The sequence below is a fragment of the Argentina silus genome (assembly GCF_951799395.1).
Source record: "Argentina silus genome assembly, chromosome: 5".
NCBI lineage: Eukaryota > Metazoa > Chordata > Actinopteri > Argentiniformes > Argentinidae > Argentina > Argentina silus.
This window is the reverse complement of record NC_139659.1, coordinates 7,624,816-7,647,316: the sequence shown is the minus strand read 5'-3', so window position 1 is coordinate 7,647,316 and position 22,501 is coordinate 7,624,816. Positions and strand designations below refer to the sequence as shown.

General features: G+C 44.0%; 1 protein-coding gene across 1 annotated transcript; it reads left to right on the top strand.

The window, feature by feature from the left end:
• Nucleotides 1-2,766: 2,766 nt before the first annotated feature.
• Nucleotides 2,767-22,089, top strand: dmgdh (dimethylglycine dehydrogenase). Its single transcript, XM_083669781.1, has 16 exons — nt 2,767-2,943; nt 3,478-3,649; nt 5,304-5,402; nt 5,975-6,139; nt 6,333-6,537; nt 12,692-12,940; nt 13,069-13,267; nt 13,424-13,593; nt 13,762-13,915; nt 17,168-17,333; nt 17,604-17,734; nt 18,221-18,438; nt 18,593-18,750; nt 18,878-18,937; nt 20,704-20,838; nt 21,072-22,089. The coding sequence occupies exons 1-16, from the start codon at nt 2,822-2,824 to the stop codon at nt 21,282-21,284; spliced, it is 2,616 nt and encodes an 871-aa protein (XP_083525907.1). The 5' UTR covers nt 2,767-2,821; the 3' UTR covers nt 21,285-22,089.
• Nucleotides 22,090-22,501: the final 412 nt, after the last annotated feature.

Genomic DNA, 22,501 nt, shown 5'->3' with positions numbered 1-22,501 from the left:
AAAGGTCAGTGAAAAGTTGTAGCATTTTACTGTAGTTAGCTTTCACACACACACACACACACACACACACACACACACACACACACACACACAAATGTTTAGTCAAATAAAAGCATGCTTGTCATGGATTACCACAACAAAAAGTACATGCATAAAAAAAGATTTCCCAAAGGTGAGGTTGGAATGGAACCACGATGAGACATGTTTGACAGATTAATCAAATGAATCATGTTGCAAATCAGCAAAATGTGATTATGATGAATACCGTAATATTAAAAAACGACTCTCTGTTTATATCTTACCACAATGTTCATAATCAAAATATTTGCCCTACGAGATTATTCAAAACAATTGTTTTTGTGTTGAAATTTATTTATTAATCTATGTTACACAGGTTGTCTCATTGAGATTAAAAATGTATTTTCCAAGACAGACCTGTTAAAATCATTCCTGATAGGCACTTCTATCATCAAAGCCACCTTCCATGTATTCAGTTCAATCACCAAGCAAACAATCCTCAATAGAAATGAGGCGTGGTGAGTGAGAAAATCATATGAATGGATTGGCTAAAAATTACAACAATATGCCAATATGCAAGCTTTGTGATGAAAGCTCACATTCTCTGAGATTATGACAAATAATTAGCTTCTCAGCAAGCCTAGTGAGAAAAGCAACCAGTAGTCCCTCTTCACACTGTATGATTTAGGACTGATAAATCGATTAAGAGATATGTGCCGAGATATGTGCCCACACACACACACACACACACACACACACACACACACACACAGACACACACACACACACACACACACACACACACACACACACACACACACACACAGGTTTCAAGTTCAAGTTTATTATATAAAACAACATTGCATAACAACAATATGAAATGAGATGCTCTTTACATGATGAGGACCACTCTGAAATAAAGATACATCTACATAAAAACACAACAATAATCTAAAAAGGGATTTATTTCTTTGTTAAAACTTAAGAAATGTCCACAAGTACACTATAGGGTCAGTCTGTAGGCTCTAGGCAGAAAGGACAGTTGGTGTCTTTTTGTGCGACTGATTGGCTGTGTGTATTGTCTTCCATTTCGCAGGTTATAGTGGTTTTGATTTGTGGTCAGAGCCTTGAGTAGTGGGTGGGTCCCCTCCTTCAGTAGCCGAGTGAACTCACGTTTTGTGGCCTCGTCTCTTCTTGCCTCCAGACTGGGGAATATGTCATAGGGTATTCAAATGATATGGCAGCATCTTGGAAGCCCTTCCATTTATTTGATCAGGTGCTTTGGGAGACCCACCGTACATTTTCTCTTGCCATACCTCTAAAGTTCTATAACCATTGTTCTGAGAAGCACAGTGTAATTTACCTTTTGGAGGGAGTGGTGAGGGAGAGCAGTAATGGGGGGACAGACGTATCTTGCCGATAGGTGTGAAATGTTGAACGCCGATCGATCAATGAGAAAGTCTCCCCATTGTTCTCGCTCTCTCACCCCCTCCCTGCATAAGCACAGGCCCATCAGCTGATAGACATTGTGGCGCCTACCATTATGTGTCACCTGTATGAAGACAACCTTGAGAATTGCCTCTTCAGACTTGCACCAAACAGACCCCCGGATTTACGCTGGGTTGCTGTTAGGCTCCTGTCTCTTGTTTGCAAGCAAATACATACCGGACCAGGGGAGCAATAAATACCGGGGAGTGGGTGCTGATCAAGAACTGCAGGAGGAAGCACTGGAGCAGTCCACGGTGGTTGGGGCCCTTCCAACCCTTGTGGCTACTCAGGACTTATTTCTTGATTCTTACCTCTGAAGAGCTGAAGTACAGAGTGGTAAATCCCAGACATCCACCACAACACACACACACACACACACACACACACACACACACACACACACAGGCAGAAATCCTATTCCAGTGAACACACCTTGTTTGTCCCTGTTTTGTAACAGTTACCCACCATTTATCAACTCCAGCAGAATCCAGGTCCAGTTGTTGTCGGTGGTTTCCATACTATGTAGGTTTGAACTATAGAATGACCGTCCCCCCATGGCTTGTTCAGACTGGATTCAATACATGGACTGCTACTGATAAAAACGATTTATAATCTCTGGTTCAAGTCCACACTGAAAAGAGTCATTGGGAACTTTGCTACATACATGGAGTAAGAATTGTATTAACTACTGTGAATTGAATGTCTTAGCGTTATGACTAGTTTTTCAATTTCACACTAAGTGAAGTGAAAAGGGTTATTTTGTTATAACACCTCACTGGCCTTGGTTAATCATCCACCTTGCCTTATGCTGATGTTGACTCAAAGATGTTATGCAAGCATTGCCTACACAGCTAAATGATTACATATAATGATTACACAAAAATAAAATTGGTTTTGTACACCTTACTAAATGTGACACCAATTCAAACCAATACTGCTACTCTGTTTTATTAATGATGTATTAATGATGTTTGCCCAATATATTATTGTGTTGGAGGCTTCTAATCTATATTGAAGGGAGTGCAGTGACCTACGTTTTGAGCCACAGCACTAAAGCGTTAACGTTAAAGTGAATTTGGACGGGGAGGATCTGAGTACAGTTTCACTGTGCTTAAAGGGATGGTTCAGCCTATTTTCATGTTTAGGTGATATGTCATCTTGCTCGGAACTTGCCTGACTGGGTTCCTCTTGTGGGCGTGCCCTGAAATCTAAATGCTAAATTGTGTCCGTCGTAGTAGTCTGCTTTGCGGTAGGGATTAGATAAAGGCTTGGTATGCTTTGAGCTGTTTTTGTTGGTTATTTAATTAATTTAACCATGTCTAGGATATTTAATGCAATTAACACTCACTTGCGGAGAGATTTGGCCGCTTATCGGGGAATAGCACGGCTTTCACTGCGGAGCATAAGCTGCACTTCACGAAAACATGCTGAAAATGGGTAAGACACAATTCTTTTTATCAGGAAAGTAACCTGTCCGTTTCTGCACATCTCACCCTTGGAACTCTAAAGACTGCTCCAACGTATACGGGCCCTTTGATCACAATAAAGTCAGTCTCTCCAACAAGTGTTCAGTTTGCATAAGCGCATGACAATACCAGACAACGGATCAGTTGAGATTTCTCTCTCCATAATGTTCTTTAACTTTGTGAAGATGTGACAAACAGATATCATCTACACTTGACTTTGATGTGTCAGTCTGTTCTAATAATCGCATGGTAGCGTGTGTTCCTCCTCAGGGGCTATGTGAGGTAATAACAGTGGTGTGTTGTTGATAATAGTCTAGATACTTTTCACTGATTCTTATAAGTCTTATAATGTTAGTCATGAAGGTATTATTGACCTAAATAAACAATATAGCAAATAATCAATCAATCAATCAATCAATCACTCTCTGCCTCCTTTATTTCTCTCTCTCTCTCTCTCTCTCTCTCTGTCTCTCTCTTTCTCTCTCTCTCTCTCTCCTTCTTTCAGAGACACTGCGACCACGGTGTTGGGAAAGCGGTGGAAGGACACTGCTGACACAGTCATCATCGGTGGAGGGTGTGTGGGAGTCAGTCTGGCCTACCACCTTGCCAAGGGTGGCATGACGGACGTGGTCCTCCTGGAGAAGTCTGAACTGACAGCTGGCTCCACATGGCATGCTGTAGGTGAACAAAGGGGGTACAAGAAGGGTATCAGGGTGGACATCAGGGACCTGTTGTCAGGGCTAGTGTGGAGTGTATGCAGGGATTGATCAAAGGTTTTGGAATAATTAGGCACGCTTTAGGTATCAGTAGTTCAGATGTTTTTCACCCTTCTCAAGGTTAGATTTGGGACTAGACCAGATTAATGAGGTACTAAATCAGTGGTTTACTTGACCTAGACCTAATAACGGAGTTTAAGGTCAACAGATCAGTCCTCCTACCTCTTCTCCTCCTTCCTCTTGTTTTTGTTCTCTGTTTTGTTTTTCAATGCCAATGGTATTGGCTCAGTGTTGGAACAGCTGAATCAACATACAGTACATTGATTGAGTAATTGTCAGTAGTCCTATATTTCAGAATTTGCACATCAGGGCAGACCTAGAACCTTGTGCAACAGGTGAGGGAGAGGTCAGGGGATAATAGATAGATGGGTCAACGAGAGGGAAAGAAGTGCTGTAGGTCAGAGATAGTCCACTTGAAGAACTGCTTTACTGGAGGTATTATTAGTGGAGTTATTGGACTGAATACATATACGGGAGAGATCAGAGCCAAGATATTATGGGGATATAGTGGAAGTTATTAGAGAGGGAGTGGGAGAGAGATTTCCTAGACACAGAGATGGAAATCTGTAAGCGGATCTCAGTTAGGGTGTCAGTAGCCTCACAAACTCACCAGGGTCATACAGTAGCTGTCCCAGAGCCGTCAAAGACAGCTGTCAAGGAACTGGAGCTGGAGGTAAATGAACTGGATAATGGTACTGCTGAGCTGTCCTACTTTCACCTCTTACCCCCTACTTACCCCCCCCCCATCTCCACTTCTCTCCTCCCCCTCCAACCCACCCTTTCCAAGTATCACTGTACGTGGCATAGTAAATATGTTCCCTTTATGCACACAGAAATATCAGAAGGCCAAATATCTCAGCAGTGTTATCTAACCTGCCTCTCTTTCTATGTTAGGACACAAGTAACACAGGTGCTACGCACAGTAATCACTGTGAACTCACCTGGTCATGCACACATATGGATAACCATGACCCACAGTGGCTATCATAATAGAAGGCCTGATCATGACTTAAAGGTCCAGTATGTAACATTCAAGCTTTCTAAAAGCTTTCTAATGGTTTTAATGACTATGGTTATTTGGAAACGATATGGCAATGATATCCACTTGAATAAAATATTTCATTTATGAACGTTTGGAAAGTGTCCTACCTGACACTCTATACACTCTTGCATACAAACATGTTGTTACTGCCAGGGGTGTTCTAGGGAAGTGCACTAACTTATGTTTGCCTTTCTGTCTCTGGTAGCTGCCACTTCAAATCCCTTATACCTGCAGAAACAACAGCTAATGTCTCACACTGCAAGTCCATTTCGGAGGGGGGGGGAGGGCGGTTATATTATTATATGGGAAGATGTTGTTGTTTGGAACTTCAAACTGAATTTCACCACACTGGCCAGAGGTGGCAGATTCGCAACCACAACAAAAATCCTTTAAAACATGATTTCAAATAATTTTTTGGGGTTCAAAGATGAATTGTTTTCCTTTTTGCCGTATGTATTATCCTCATATAATGCTGTAGGTGTTATCATTATACTTCTTTGTTTTCTGCTCCAGGCAGGTCTGACCACATACTATCACCCTGGGATCAACCTGAAGAAGGTTCACTACGACAGCATCAAGCTGTATGAAAGCCTGGAGGCTGAGACAGGACAGGTATGCTGCACATCACACACATGAGGACACAATACTGCATTACATCTTTTTTTTATTTATTTTTTGTATATGTTTTTAGGGCATTTCTGCTTTTATTGGGATAGAGACAGTAGAGATTGACAGGAAGGATGGGAGAGAGAGGAGGGATGACATGCAAGATAGGTCGAGGGTCGGAATCGAACCAGGAACCTTGCGATTACGTGTTAAGTGCATTAGTGTGCTACGCCACTAAGCACCCTCACATTACATCTTAGTTGCATTCTCAGTTCTGATTGGTTGAGAGGGTGTTGATTGATTCATTGCACAGTAAGTATTAAGTAAATAAGTACTGAGTACACAGGAAGAGCTTACTCTACAGGTAAGTTGCAAAAGTGTATTCTAATACACACACTAATATAGTATATTCTAATACACACACTAATATAGTGTATTCTAATACACACACTGGACCCAACATTCTTTCCAAACTTGCATTCTTCCTGCACAATAAGAATGAGGTCCTTTGTCTCTTAGTATATGTGTGTGTGCATCTCTGTGTGTTTCATATGTTGGTGTTCTCTCTGTTTCTGTAGGCTGTGGGTTTCCACCAACCAGGCAGTATCCGTATCGCCTCCAGCACAGTCCGAGTGGACGAGCTGAGGTACCAGATGGCCCGCACACACTGGCACCCCACTCCACAGTGGATCATTGAACCAGAGAAGATCAAGGAACTCTTCCCCCTGCTCAACATGGACAAGGTCTCAACGACTGCACCATGCACAAATAACACTTTCACTGCTTTTGTTTTTAAGTAGGACAGATCAGGTGCTAGGTTTTCCCAAATGACCAATGTGTGTGAGTGGGTTCATGTTCAGGATTACCCTCTATCAATTCTATCAGTCCTCAACCCCACATCTCCCTCTCATTGTAATGTGTTTGTCTCCCTCCCAGGTGATTGCAGGTCTGTATAACCCAGGAGATGGCCACATTGACCCCTACTCCCTCACCATGGCGATGGCTGCAGGGGCACGTATGTACGGTGCCCAGATCTACAACCCTGCCCCGGTCACTGGCCTCACGCCAACCTCAGAGGGCAAGTGGGACGTCCAGACACCCCACGGGACCATCCGTGCCAACCGCATCGTCAACGCCACAGGTCTGTGTCTTCACACACCGAAAACACACACAAATAATACACACATACACACACAGGTATATCCAAACAGACAAGCACTCACACACACACACACACACTCACACATACACACACACACACACACACACACACACACACACACACACACACACACAAACACACACACACACACACTTTCATGCACACACACATTGACACATCTTTTGGGAATAGGTAGCACCAAAATTATGCCCTTTACAACAGGCCTTACTGTAGGAGACATTGAGAGGCACACATCAAAAACCAGTGTTGCTGGAAGCTCAGATACTAGAGACTTGGACATTGTACAGATTATGTTTATTATGTTTATTTGCAGATGATGATTGATCCTGTCCTTTCACATGTCTGTTTGCTCACACTTCTTTCTCCACCAAGTAGAGACCATACAGCTCAGCTATAGGCCAGGGCTTTATGGTTATTGCACAGGAAATCATATTATATAAGGATTTAGTTTCTTAGTATTTACTGTAGGTCTATCTACATGTTCTGAAACACATGTAGGGATTTAGAAGGTGTTGTTATGTTTGTTGGATCCGATTCAAGTAGTTTATACATTTAGAAAAATGACCCCATTATTTACAGTTCTCTAGCCATGTCTGATGGTAATCTCACTGGAAACAGATTGAGAAACCTTTAGAGCTGGCCAAAAGGATTGGACAAACAACTTCAGTTTATGATGTTGCGAGTTTTGCAAAGGGTCACAGATAGTGTCTGCATAATGTCAATTCAGACCGGGTTGGGGGACTTGCTACAGTATCTTATAAATGTTGCATCTTTCTTCTGCAACTCCTCCCCAGGTTATTGTTGCAACAGAGAATGTCTTTTCAACCAACTTACCGTTTCTATTAGTTTTGTTTGAATATAAGGCACTTAATCTGTTCAAAATGAGAGCACACACATCTGTTAAATGGAGATGGTATGAGAAGTAGACCTCAACATCTCAATATCTCAATTTAGAGGACAGAGGTAAATAAAAGTTAATGTGCGCACATTATTAAGGAGTGAGCTCATTCTTAGTCTTTGTTTGGTTTGGGTGAATACTGAACTCAGAAGTCTCTGTCATATCAGAGATAGGCTGCAGAACATATTAGAGACCTTTGACCAAAGAGGCACGCATTCTTACAGGGTTTGAACAGGGTCATACCAGTTCTGTGAGGATTTTGTTGGCAAATACTGCTATTTTCCTTCTGCTGCTGTTTATTCAGCAAAGTTCAGGAATTCTCCTTAATCTCCCCCCCCCCCCTCTCTCTCTCTCTCTCTCGCTCTCTCTCTCTCTCTCTTTCTCTCTATCTCCCTCTCTCACTCTCTCTTCTTGCCCTCTCTCTCGCCCTCTTTCTCTCCCCTTCGTTCTCTCTCTCTCTCTTCCTCTCTCTCTCTCTCTCTTTCTCTCTCTCTTTCTCACTCTCTCTCTCTCTCTCTCTCTCTCTCTCTCTCTCTCTCTCTCTCTCTGTATGTAGTCATGAAGTGATGAGTGTCCTGCAGCAAATACGCAATCAATAAATGAGGGGGTGTGAGAATGGCATATGCACTCATGCACACGTTTTATGGAAACTTTGCAATGGTATGAGAGTGTATGTAGTTGGCTTCTCATGGTCCCTCCAAATGATTTGAACACACACATGAAAAAGGTATACTATGTGAGCATTTGATGGGGAGACAGGGTCTGTCACTACTATCATAGAACTTGCATAACAAAGTCTTTTTGCAGCTGCATGCAAAAAAAAATTGCTACTATTTTATGGGTCTCTGAAGGAGTGCACACTGTAGGTTCTGCACTGGCTTTGCTAAACCCATTAATATTGTGGACCTTTTCTGGCCACTTGCCGTCGGCCTGCTCATCAGCCAATCCAAACAAGCCAACAGTTCAGGTTTTACCCAATCACAGAGCAGCGGCTCGCACGCCTCCTCAACGGACGTTTCACATTTTGATGCCAATTTTTTTTTTGTTCTGAAGAACAAACTATGTCTGACTCCTCAAGGCTGGGCTATGGTTTTTGGTCCCTCTCTCTGCAAACTGCAATGTTTTCTTTAAGTCCATGAATTTGTAGTTAAGGGGGACTCCTACCTAGTATTTCCATCGGTCAAACGATAGCGAGCTTGACCCTTTAGAAGCTAGCTTAGCTGAATTACAGCAACCACATTGCATTGGTGAATCAGGCTATGAAACTAAATCTCAGTTTTCTCAGGCTTTTGCCTGTTGAAAGACATGATTTAGCCAATGGGTCTATGGATTTAACATACTGTATAGCAGCTGATCGATAGTCAGCACGTGCTGAATGCATACACATCCAACAGGACATTTGCAGAACCTGACTCAGTTTCTGCAGAGATCTTCCCCTCAGATGATGAGACATGACGCCATGGTGAAGTTAGGATTTCTCAAGCTGCAGTGAATTCTCCAGAGTATAATTGCTTTGCATGAGGCTCACAGTGTGCAGAGGGGAGACATTCCAGCAAGGGTTCTTCACATTGTTCTTGGCAAAATGTCAGAATAGATACACATACAGCTGAAGTCCAGTGAAATCACTTAGTCAAGGTACAATGGGAATGTCCCAATGTCGGATGGGGGGTTTAAAATGCAACCCTGTGGTTGAACTGCAGTTGTTTGAGACCCCACTAGATTTATAATGTTTGACTAATGCAGAAATAACTTTATTTTCCAAGAGTGAAGTATAATGGCTGTGGAACACTACGTCCGTAACATGTGGGTCAGGACTAAAGAGTGTAGTGGCTCTGCAGTGATCTGTTATGTAAACATATTTGTGTTTAGATAAGAATGTGGGGGAAGATATTGACCATAGCCATCCCTGCTGATAGATAGGGTAAAGTTACAGGTCACACAACCATTGAACCTACATTTATGTTTGAGAAACATAGACCCCCTACTACTGACAGTAGTACAACCCAAAGTGCACTCCTTAGGCATCAAATCTCTCATTCATTTCCCTGCGCTGGAGAAGCCACACTAGTTTGCGGTAGACTTGTTTTTCCTTGTTTTGGAAGCATTGCTTGGATCTGTGGGACCAGCCCTGGTATCACAATGGTTATGGTGATTAGAGGGTAATAGCAGTCTCTGCCCTGTTGCATATTGTTTTAGTGAGAGATGCCCACTTCCAGGGAATACTCCCTGTCTACCATACACATCCCAGAGCTGAGGTGGTTATGCAGCAAAACTGAAGTGGGTTTGCAATTAAAACAATGGGAAGTGAGCTCATCATATAACCCATGAAAACATGTACCCAGCAGCTGTGCATTTCTTTCTTCCACTCTTTCTTTTTCCATTGTCCTTCAATGTAGCCCTCCATACCACCCATGTCTTATTGGTGTCAATATGTGGGTGAGTTGCATAAGGTGCAGGGAAATGTGTGTGTGTTTGTGTGTGTGTGTGTGTGTGTGTGTGTGTGTGTTTGTGTGTGTGTGTGTGTGTGTGTGTGTGTGTGTGTGCATGTGCGTGTGTGTGTATGTGTGTGTTTCACTGATTTACGCCTGATGGATCTGCAGGCTGCAGAAATAACTCCCATGTGAAAGCAGATCCTGAGGCGCTGGTGTAGCATTCCTGTGAGACACATCTATCTCCAACCCTCCTTTAACTCCCACATTCACCCCATTCCATCGCTCCCTCTCTTTCCTCTCACACTCATCCCCTCACTATCTCCCCCTTCCGCTGTCCCTTTTATTCTTTCTTATTTGTGCTCCAGCTTCATATCGACCATTGCTGTCAATGTCCACACACTCTTTCCTTTTACTTTATTTCTGTGTTTTTCGCTCCCATCGTTTGCCCCATTGGTGGAGAGGGTTCAAACACTGCTCCCCCCACTTCCTGGAACAATTGTTTGGCACCTTGACCGATCAGATGCCATAATACTGTTAAGGGTCATGTTCCTCAGAATGTGTCACCCCCAAAGGATCAGTTTCACCATTCTGGTCATCTTGCTAATGAATCCAGAGGGGGAAGATCCACTGAGGCGCTGAATGAAGTGAATGCTAATTAACAGAGGAGCCCAAACAGGAGATGAAATAAGTGCATTGCTCTTATTTGTATGTCCTAATTGGTAGCCATATGTACTATGTTTAATAGCTAGACATACCCCAATTCTTCACTTCATGGACACTAATGTGTTTCATAGTGAGAGAAAAAAAACCCTGCTTCATCTCTTATCACGTTATCACTTGTGCTCATAAACATGTGAGGGAGGAGGGTTTGTTAGAGGGGTGGTGCTGTGGACATTGCTTAGCTTGTTTCAAAAGTAGCTCCATTTGAAGTGGATGACAGAGTCCATTCATTGGAGGACTATGCCAGGGAGGACCTGTGGAACGGCCTTGTTTGCTGCTGGGGTCTGGTAAACATGTGCTCCTCGACAGCTCTGCCCTTATGCACAACTGGGACATGGCAGCCTTTACCCCGGCCTCAGAACACAGTACACATATGTAACAAACATGTAACAGGAATCAGAATCCTAATACAGGCATACATGTTTCCACCGTTCTGCATACTGTATGTGTTGTAGCTGTATGTTGCTGCTGGTATGCAAGTTAACTACTTGACCACTTGACACAGATATCTGAGGGAAACCAAATATATATTTGGATAAATGTGGTAAGATTCCAAATAGAGATAAACCCTCCCCTAATATTTGTCAAAAAGGGGCTAGGAAGCCACGAGAGGGGAATGTTTTGAGCTGTTTGTCCATTGCGCTGACTGGCTGCCCATCTTGAGGATGGAAAAAACTGAAAATGAATTGGGGTGAATGAAACTGATACATTCAGTCGTGGAAGGCATTACACTCAGCATGAGGCACACTTGCAACTCAGCAGAACGTAGCAGAAGTCAACAACCAGGCCTGTGACATTTGTCCTTACTCACAACTGGTTTGGGCGGGTTGTGGCCAGTCCCTGTGGGGACAAGCAGCTGTAATGAAAGGCACCAGGGCTCTTCCACAGTAGCAGGGGACACATGTTCCACTTTCACCCCAGAATTCATAATATTTGCTGTCTGGCTGAATACCAGAAGCCTAGCAGCCGCCCTATACTGGTTATTCAGTGTACACATAGGTTATGCCATAGTTTATGTTACTTTATTTTTTATTTTAGATGTATTTTACAACTGTCTCATTATAAATCTGTATACAAACATTGTATAACGCTATACTGTATGTTGACAGAAGTCAGTATAGTATTGAGTTAGTGGTGTTGTCTAATGGGTGTATCTAGGGCCCTGTGAATCGATTGGTTCCTACTCTAACCTGAGGCCTTTCCTGAACTGTTAGATAAGGTAATGCAGTATGAACTTAAGCATTTGCTTTACTGTAGACTTGGCTGTAGACTTGGTTGTTCTTTGAAAAATATTGCAACAGTAAAATACCAATGACTCTATAAACTCTATAAAAAGAGTGAGACTTCATATTCATAGCAAAGTGAATCAGCAGTGCAGACAGACACAGTCCTATCCAGCTCTCAGCTGTGCAGCCATAGTGAGACTCTTAACTCTATTAGTGTTAATCTGTGGGCTTTGAACATCATTGCTGAGTGTGTGACACAGACATGCTCTCACTCTGCACCCTGCCTTCCAACTTGTCTTTTACCCATGGCGTGTGTGAGCATTTGCCTTTCACAATTTCGCTCATTGACTCCAACATCTGCATACACCCCTCACACACACACACACACACACACACACACACACACACACACACACACACACACACACACACATTCACAGATTATAATTTCTCAATCCTACAGTATGAAGTAACTCGTTTCTATATAGTTAAATCGCTGGGCTGGGTTGGTAGAGTGCAGAAAGTCTAAGTGAAAGGATCTATTCTTAACCTTGTTTTCCTTTCCTTGTGGTGGAGACTGGAGCAGAACAGTAATGGCTGTTTACACCAGACTAGAGTCTTTGTCGCTCCCCACTGTGTTTGTGTGTCTGTGTGTTAACTGCTTCCTTGTTCTCCACACACCACTTTGAAAGTCTTTAAGATGATATAATCACTATTACTCTAATAAAATCAGTTCCCTGGCTGCCATTTGAAAGTTATTCCTATTAGTGGTAGCTCATAAACACGAAAGTGAGAGTATCAGTTAAGTTCATTGTCATTATTTTATATGTTGACAGGTTTCTGGGCCCGGGAGGTGGGCAACCTGGTTGGCTTTGAGCACCCCACCATTCCTGTCCATCACCAATATGTAGTCACGGCGACGGTGCCTGAGGTGAAAGCCCTGAAGACAGAGCTGCCGGTGATCAGGGACCTGGATGGATCCTACTACCTCCGCCAGGAGAGGGACGGCCTGCTGTTTGGACCCTACGAGAGAGAGGAGAAGATGGTGCTGCAGGACTCCTGGGTCAGAGACGGAGTGCCTCCAGGTCTGTCTGTCTGTCTGTCTGTCTGTCTGTCTGCCTGTCTGTCTGTCTGCCTGCCTGTCTGTCTGTCTCATTTCTCTCTTCCTGTCAGTCGGTCTGACCCATACTCCTCTGTGTTGTGGTTTTGACAGGTTTTGGTAAGGAGCTGTTTGAGTCGGACCTGGACAGGATCATGGACCATGTGGAGATGGCCATGGAGATGGTGCCTGTGTTGAAGGATGCTGACATCATCAATATTGTGTCCGGACCAATCACATACACCCCTGACCTGCTGCCCATGGTTGGGCCATTCCAGGGGGTTCACAACTACTGGACTGCCATTGGATTTGGGTATACACTGGAGGGATTGTGTGTGTGTGTGTGTGTGTGTGTGTGTGTGTGTGTGTGTGTGTGTTCAGAGCCTTTTCATTGGAGCTTACTTGAGTTTGAAGTGGTAACTAAGAAGCTTACGGCATTGGCTGATTAATGTATCATGTGATGTTCCAGGTATGGAGTTATCCATGCTGGCGGCATTGGCAAGTTCCTGAGTGACTGGATCCGGACTGGAGAGCCCCCCTATGACCTGATTGAGTGTGACCCCAACCGCTATGGCAAATGGACCACCGTGCCTTACATGTGTGCCAAGGCCAGGGAGTCCTATGGCTTCAACAACGTGGGTGAGTAAATTATTATTTCACCCCCCAAAGAGCAAACCGGGCAATTGGCAAACCGGCCCCTGAACTGACTAAAATTGATGTTTCACACAGCCCACATTTGAGCCAACAGCCAATCAACAGAGTCTGTATATCCTCTGAAGATAAACATGTCCTTCTCCTCGCTCTCAGTGGGGCATCCCAAAGAGGAGCGTTTTGCCGGTCGTCCCACCCAGAGGACCAGTGGAGTGTATGAGCTGCTGAAGGGGAAGGCCTCCATGGGCTTCCACTCTGGCTGGGAGCAGCCTCACTGGTTCTACAAACCTGGAGACGATGTTGGTTACAAGTAAGACAGACACCCCCACCGAGCTCTAGTTTCTTCGATCATTCAACCACCCTGTTGTAGCGTGTTTCCACTCTACAATGTATCACCATCAACATCAGCAGTACGACAGTAACTTTGGTCAGTCAGTGTCAATGTCAAACATTGTCACACCATAAACCAGCAGACAGTCCAAAGTGTTGGTCCTCGAGCCATGCGATCTCTGGTCACTCAGTGACAATCACCAGTCAATAAAAAGGCATTGAGATACAAAAAACAGCCGGACTGCAGTCCTTGAGGCCTGGAGATATAGTATATGTCTTCCATAGACTCCCACCATAATCAGTTACCACAATTTCACCATCCAATTATCTTCATCTGACCATGACCATAATGGTTTGTGGTGGAGCTGCAGTTACAGCGAAGAAACTGACCTTTGTGCCAGTGGAGAGTAATGAAGGATGTTGCCAGTATGGTTCGTATAGAGTTCAATGTATAGAATAGCATGACTTTGGAACATATAACATTCATATCTGCAGCTGGCAAATCACCTTTGTACGCGGTTCTAGTGTCCTCTCTCCATTTCTTGTTTTTTAGTGTGAAGACACCAGAGAATAACACACACAGGCGCACATGCACAGACACACACACACACACACACACACACACACACACACACACACACACACACAACACACACACACACACACAGACAAATCAGAGATTAAATAGTTATGGCAGACAGTAGCAGAGAAGGGGTTTGTGGGTCGAGTGAGCCGTTGAATAGTAGCAATGTGGTTTAGTACGGTGCAGCTGTGTGTTCCAGAGTGTGTGTTAGAATGTTCAAGGACTCAGTGTTCTTTCTTTTCGGGATGGAGAGGGAGGCGGAGGGAGAGGGTACGCGGGGTGGGTTGGCTTGTCAGTTCTCCCTGCTTTGCAGTAGCACAGTGCTGGAGTGAGAGACCACATGTCCACTCACACTTGCACACACACACAATCACTCACAGCGGCACACGCACACACACACACACACACACACACACACACACACACACACACACACACACACACACACACACACACACACAAACAGATTCACATAACACATTCACCTATAAACACACACAATGCTTATGCACCCAGACACCGTAAATATATCAGCCAGCCCAATGAGGTCGTTGTGAGATGAGCTCACCGCACGTTATTTAAGAGATCCCTCCAGCCATGAGCACAATAGAACCATTTAGAGAGAACACCAAAAAAACCCAGAACCGTTCCTCATATTCAACACCACGCGGAAATAACTGGTGCCATCCTGTACTTGGCACTGTACAGATGGAGTGTGCACCATGTGTTTGTTTGTGGTGTCTTTGAAGTATTTGTTTAGAAACCTTCCATGTTTGGGCTATCAAACCTTACAGGGTAACGCTCCAATTGGCCCACTATCGGGTGCTGATTAGGCTTTTGGCTCAGGGATTTTATCATTCTTTGTGCGCTTTCAAATCTTTCATCATTTGTATCATATTGGTATATGGAGATACAATGTTCCATATGTAAAGCTTTCAAATTGCCTGTATATGAACCCAGTTCTTATGATGTAATGGTATTCAGACCCCTTAACTTTTTCCACATTTTATCAACATCATAAAAAATGTTCCTCATCAATCTACACACAATACCCCATAATGACAAACAAAAAACAGGTTTTTAGAAATGTTTGCTAATTTATTAAAAATAAAAAACTGAAATATCACATTTACCTAAGTATTCAGACCCTTTGCTATGACACTCGAAATTGAGCTCAGGTGGATCCTGTTTCCATTGATCATCCTTGAGATGTTTCTACGACTTGATTGGAGTCCACCTGTGGTAAATTCAATTGATTGGACATGATTTGGAACGGAACACACCTGTCAAAAACCAGGCCATGAGGTCGAAGGAATTGTCCATAGACCTCCGAGACAGGATTGTGTCGAGGCACAGATCTGGGGAAGGGTACAAAAAAAATTCTGTAGTATTGAAGGTCCCCAAGAACACAGTAGCCTCCATCATTCTTAAAATAAAGTTTGAAACCACCAAGACTCTTCCTAGAGCTGGCCGCCCGGCCAAACTGAGCAATAGGGGGAGAAGGGCCATCATCAAGGAGGTGACCAAGAACTCAATGGTCACTCTGACAGAGCTCCAAAGTTCCTCTGTGGAGATGGGAGAACCTTCCAGAAGGACAACCATCTCTGCAGCACTCCACCAATCAGGCCTTCATGGTAGGGTGGCCAGATGGAAGCCAATCCTCAGTAAAAAAGCACATGACAGCCCACTTGGAGTTTGCCAAAAGGCACCAAAAGGACTCTCAGACCATGAGAAACAAGATTCTCTGGTCTGATGAAACCAAGATTGAACTCTTTGGCCTGAATGCCAAGCGTCACGTCTGGAGGAAACCAGGCAATCACCTGGCCAATACCATCCCTACGGTGAAGCACGGTGGTGGCAGCATCATGCTGTGAGGATGTTTTTGAGCGGCAGGGACTGGGAGACTAGTCAGGATCGAGGGAGTCAGAACCTGCTCCGGAGCGCTCAGGACCTCAGACTGGGGCGAAGGTTCTCCTTCCAACAGGACAACAACGCACACAGCCAGCACACAGCCAAGACAATGCAGGAGAGGCTTCGGGAGAAGTCTCTGAATGTCCTTGAGTGGCTCAGCCAGAGCTCAGACTTGAAACCGATCGAATATCTCTGGAGAGACCTGAAAATAACTGTGCAGCGACGCTCCCCATCCAACCTGATAGAGCTTGAGAGGATCTGCAGAGAAGAATGGGAGAAACAAACTTGGCACAGGTGTGCCAAGCTTGTAGTGTCATACCCAAGAGGACTTGAGGCTGTAATCGCTGCCAAAGGTGCTTCAACAAAGTACTGAGTAAAGGGTCTGAATACTTGTAAATGTGATATTTCAGTTTTTTATTTTTATAAATATTTCTAAAAACCTGTTTTGGCTTTGTCATTATGGGGTATTGTGTGTAGATTGATGAGGGAAAAAAATAATTGAATCCATTTTAGAATAAGACTGTAACATAACAAAATGTGGAAAAAGTGAAGGGGTCTGAATACTCCGAATGCACTGTATATTATTGTAGTACTATAAGCTTAGCAAGCTAGAGTCATGGACCAAATCTTAACTTGAGATCCACATGGACAACTCTAGCTCTAGGCATTGATCTGAGGATTTGATTCAATATAAAACTAAGAAATAATGTCTGTGTGTTATGTTGTGTTGTGTTCCAGGCCCAGCTTCAAACGTACTAACTGGTTTGGACCGGTGGGACGGGAGTGTAAGTTAGTGATGGAGAAGGTGGGAGTGGTCGACCTGACACCTTTCGGCAAGTTCATGGTGAAGGGGAAGGACTCACAGAAGCTGCTGGACCGCCTGTTTGCCAACACTATGCCTAAGGTGAGGAGACAACTCCCCCCCCCCCCCCCCCCCCCAGTCAAGTGGTCCAGTTCAGCCTAAGCACGTATCTCTGTCATAAGGGAAGTCACAACAGAAACAAACCTCTTGTTTGTTCCTTGTTTGATTCCGCAGAATTATTGAGGTTATTGAGTTTATTGTGTGCATGCCAGCCTTTTTTAGGTTGGATGGTTGGATGGTGCAGTGTATTTAAAAACAGACTTTTGTGTGTCTGAGACTGACAGCTCTGTTTTTGTCCTCTGTGTTGATCAGGTGGGCCTGACTAACGTCAGCCACATGCTGACTCCTACTGGGAGAGTCTACGCTGAGGTTACCATTACCCAGCTCGCACCTGGAGAATTCTTCCTCATCACAGGCTCAGGCTCAGAGCTGCACGACCTCAGGTTAGTCACACATGCACGCATGTATACACACGCACACGCACTCGTGCACACACACACACACACACACACACACACACACACACACACACACACACAAGCACAAAGCACACACACACAAAAAGAAAAACAGAAACAGCCACACCCATGGAAGTACAACACATACATTGTCCACAGCATAATTAACCATGTGTAGGCTCAAGCTGTCCCATAAACTGGGAACACAGAGTTCTATGTCCCAGCAACCCAACCTTTCACAGCAGCTGGTAATGTAACGGCCCCCTCTCTGATCCAATGGCGAAGCATCATATTAAAACATTAATCTCTAATTCCCTTATATCCAACTCTCTCTCACACCCTGAGATAGGCACCCTGGTGATGTTCTATATTGCCCCCCAGTGGTGGTAGGGGGGACTGTGAGTCAGAGAATCTGCAGCCACAGTGCACTTGGTCAATTTACTGTCTTGATGTTGTAAAATGTAATTGTAGATGGATAGAGAGGGAGGCAGCTGATGGTGAGTATGACGTGGACATCTCTAACGTGACAGAGGACATAGGGGTGCTGGGTGTGGCTGGACCAAACTCTCGTAAGGTTCTTCAGAAACTGACAAAGGAAGACATGAGTGACGCAGGCTTCAAGTTCCTCCACTGCAAACCTATCCAACTGGCTGGCATCCCCCTACGAGCCATCAGGATCTCCTACACAGGTGGGCTGATGAAAGCTGTGTGTGTGTGTGTGTGTGTGTGTGTGTGTGTGTGTGTGTGTGTGTGTGTGTGTGTATGCGTGCGTGCATGCATGTGTGCGCGCGTGGCAGCGGGCAAGCAGGCCTGGCATGTGATGTGTGTACTGTATGTCTTTAGGTGAGCTGGGCTGGGAGCTGTACATTGACCAGAAGAACATGGCAGCTGTATACGAGGCCATCATGGCAGCAGGACAGGACGAGGGCATTGATAACTTTGGCACTTACGCCATGTCCTCACTGAGACTGGAGAAGGGCTTCAGAGGCTGGGGAGCAGAGGTACACACACACACACACACACACACACACACACACACACACACACACTATAGATATCCCTGCATTTCTCAGTGAATTCTTCACATAACCAAGTCATTTTGGGATTTGACTTTTTGTCCCCTCTCAGATGAACTGTGATACAAATCCTCTGGAGGCTGGCTTGGACTACTTCATTAAGTTGAACAAGGTACCCATTGATCTATTTTAACCATTCAGCTACTTTATGTGTGTGTGACAGATTTTGGTATTGAGACTTCTAATAAAACCCTATGGTGCATATCCAGATTGTGGCCATGTAAAGGACTCTCAGACCATGAGAAACAAGATTATGTGGTCTGATGAAACCAAGATCTTTGGCCTGAATGCCAAGCGTCACGTCTGTATTACATTACAATACATTGTGGCCATGTAACCAGTTTAGGATACTTATGTAAATATTTTTTTACATTTTGGCATTTTTGGCATTTAGCAGAAGCCTTTACCCAAAGCGACTTACAACATATGCATTTTTTCTAAGTGAGTGAATCATCTATCCATTAGTCATCATAAGAAAAATAAATATACCAGGGGTCATTGGCAGTCACAATACTAGAAGAAGGATACTGCACTTTTTTATTTTATTTATTTATTTATTTACAGTAGAGAAACTGTACAGGGGGGTAGTGGGGATGAAGAGGTCTTGTAGCTTGAAGAGATGGGTCTTCAATCTACGGCGGAAGATAGGTAGTGACTGCAGTCCTGACAAAAGTGGGAAATAGGTGGAAGAGTGGAGTGATCGGGCAGGGGTTTGGGGGCTGACCATTGCTTGCAAGTAGGGAGGGGCTGTTCCCTTTGCTGCCCGATAGGCGAGGCAGGCTTTCCCAGGGAGGAAGAGCAGCTCAGTTTTGTTAAGGTTGAGCTTGAGGTGGTGGGCTGACATCCAAGCAGAAATGTCTGCAGAGACACGTGTTGCCACCTGTTGCCACCTGTGAGTCAGAGGGAGGGAAAGAGAAAAAGAGTTGAGAGTTGAGCGTAGCAGTGGTAGGAGAAACCATGTGAGGAAATTACCGAGCCAAGAGATTTGGTATAAAGGGAAAACAGTAAGGGCCCTAGGATGGAGCCCTGGGGGACTCCAGTGGTGAGGGCTCGCGGAGAGGACACACACACACTGCACACACACACACACACACACTGCAGTACTAGACCCACCAGACTAACACATTTCTACCTATTATGCTTCTTGGTTAGACATAGATATACACTCACCGGCCACTTTATTAGGTACACCTTGCTAGTACAAGGTTGGACCCCCTTTTGTAGCCCATCTGCTTCAAGGTTCGACGTGTTGTGCGTTCAGAGATGGTCTTCTGCATACCTTGGTTGTAACGAGTGGTTATTTGAGTTACTGTTGCCTTTCTATCATCTCGAACCAGTCTGGCCATTCTCCTCTGACCTCTGGCATCAGCAAGGCATTTTCGCCCAGAGAATTTTTCTCTTTTTCTGACCATTCTCTGTAAACCCTAGAGATGGTTGTGCGTTAAAATCCCAGTAGATCAGCAGTTTCTGAAATACTCAGACCAGCCCGTCTGGCACCAACAACCATGCCACGTTCAAAGTCACTTAAATCACCTTTCTTCCCCATTCTGATGCTTGGTTTGAACTTCAGCAGGTCGTCTTGACTATGTCTACATGCCTAAATGCATTGAGTGGCTGCCATGTGATTGGCTGATTAGATATTTGCGTTACTAAGCAGTTGAACAGGTGTACCTAATAAAGTGGCCGGTGAGTGTACATTCAAAGTTATATTTTATTCACATTTAGGTAACAAGACTTTCATGAACTTCATTAATGAGTCCATTCACCAAGATCATAGTTTTCACCTCTTAACCCAACTATGAATAAACACACAACTTCAGGTGTGCAAACGTTTATTTCTTGAGCATATCTAATTGAATGTTCTCCCTGTATCCCCAGCCTGCAGACTTCATTGGGAAGGCAGCCCTGCAGGAGATCAAGGCCAAGGGCCTGAAGAGGAAGCTGTCCTACATCACCATGGATACGGATGATGTCGACCCTGAGGGCAATGAGACCATCTGGCTCAATGGCAAGGTGAGCTGTGTGTGTGTGTGTGTGTGTGTGTGTGTGTGTGTGTGTGTGTGTGTGTGTGTGTGTGTGTGTGCTTACATATGACTCTTTGAGTGAATATGTGTGTGTGTGTGTGTGAGTGCCCTTGCATCATCATAAAATGTTCTCTGTTTGTAAAGAAAACAAATATGATATCAATCCTACAAGCTGCATTGTTTCTCATGACCACCACAACTCTCCTAAACGGTCTATGTCAGGTGGTTGGGAACACGACGTCTGGGGCCTACAGCTACACCACCCAGCAGAGCCTGGCCTTCGCCTACCTGCCTGTGGAGCTCTGCTCCGTAGGACAGAAGGTGGAGGTGGAGATGATGGCGAGAAGGTACCCCGCCATGGTGATCCAGGAGCCTCTGGTCCTCACCGAGCCCACCAGGACCCGCCTACAGAAGAAGGCCAAGAGCAAGGTGTAAGGATACAGAACCCAGAACCAGATCATCTCATATATAGGGTCTGCTGGACCCAGCAGGAAGAACCAACACCAACCATGACACTGTGAACTGAACTGTGAAGTGACTGTGAGGAAAAAGATTGAAATATTATTAAATATATCATGAAATATATATGAAATATATCAAATGACACCCTATATTCTATAGTGTGGACTACTTTTGATCACTACTTATGGTGTGTTATGGTGTGATCAGTGAACTGTAGTATTGGGAACAGGGTGTCATTTCAGACAGAGACTGTGACTCAACTTCCTCTTTCCTGTTTGGTCACCTGGCTGAGAGGAAGTAGCTAAAGCAACTCAGAACGGGCAAACAGCTCTAGAATTCAGAATAAGCGTAATGGAATATTGAATCCATTCAAAGTAAACACAAAATAATAATTATTGTCAGAGTTGTAGATAGTCAGTCGCTAGTCAATGTACAGCCCTGATTACTGATACATGATGTCTTAATCTTGATTTATTACAGTGTTATAATATGCATTTTGTATGAAGGAATGAATGGCTTTTGTAATTGCATTTAAATGGTTTAGAGGGAAAAACAATGAGAGCTCAGGAAGACTGACTACCATATAACAAGCAGGACGTGCTAAATAAATACTGCTTTACTTGCTACTCAAAGAGACAATACACTGATAATGCTTTGCTCAATTCTCAATGTACAGTAAAAGTATGGCAGACGTACACATAGAACTCAAGCAAGCAATATATTTGTGTAAATAAATCTGTAATAACATTGGTTTACCTCATTTTGTAAAAATGTATGTACATTTTACCTTTCATTAATTAAAGGCAATTGCCCACACTGTCCTGTGTGGTCTTTTGCTCTGATTGTGCAAATTCAAAACAGTACTTCAGCAACATCAGACTTCCGATTAACATTGTAACCATGTAACCACCAACAGACGGTTCTAAAATTATGTCTAACATAGGCTTCTGCAAGCTTGTAGTTCTTGACAGAAAAGCATGTAAAAAGCAGAATGTAACAACTGCATGATAGACCTATGTAAAAATTAGACTGTATGCAAACAGTCAAAACAGCTGATTTCACCACTTTATGTTGTTTTAATTCCCCAAATACTTTTGGTATGTATTGTAGTTGGTAAAACCCTTCAGTATTCTCCCCCCAATACATGGCAAGATGCCCATATATGGAAAGATAGTCACGTGATTTGCAGT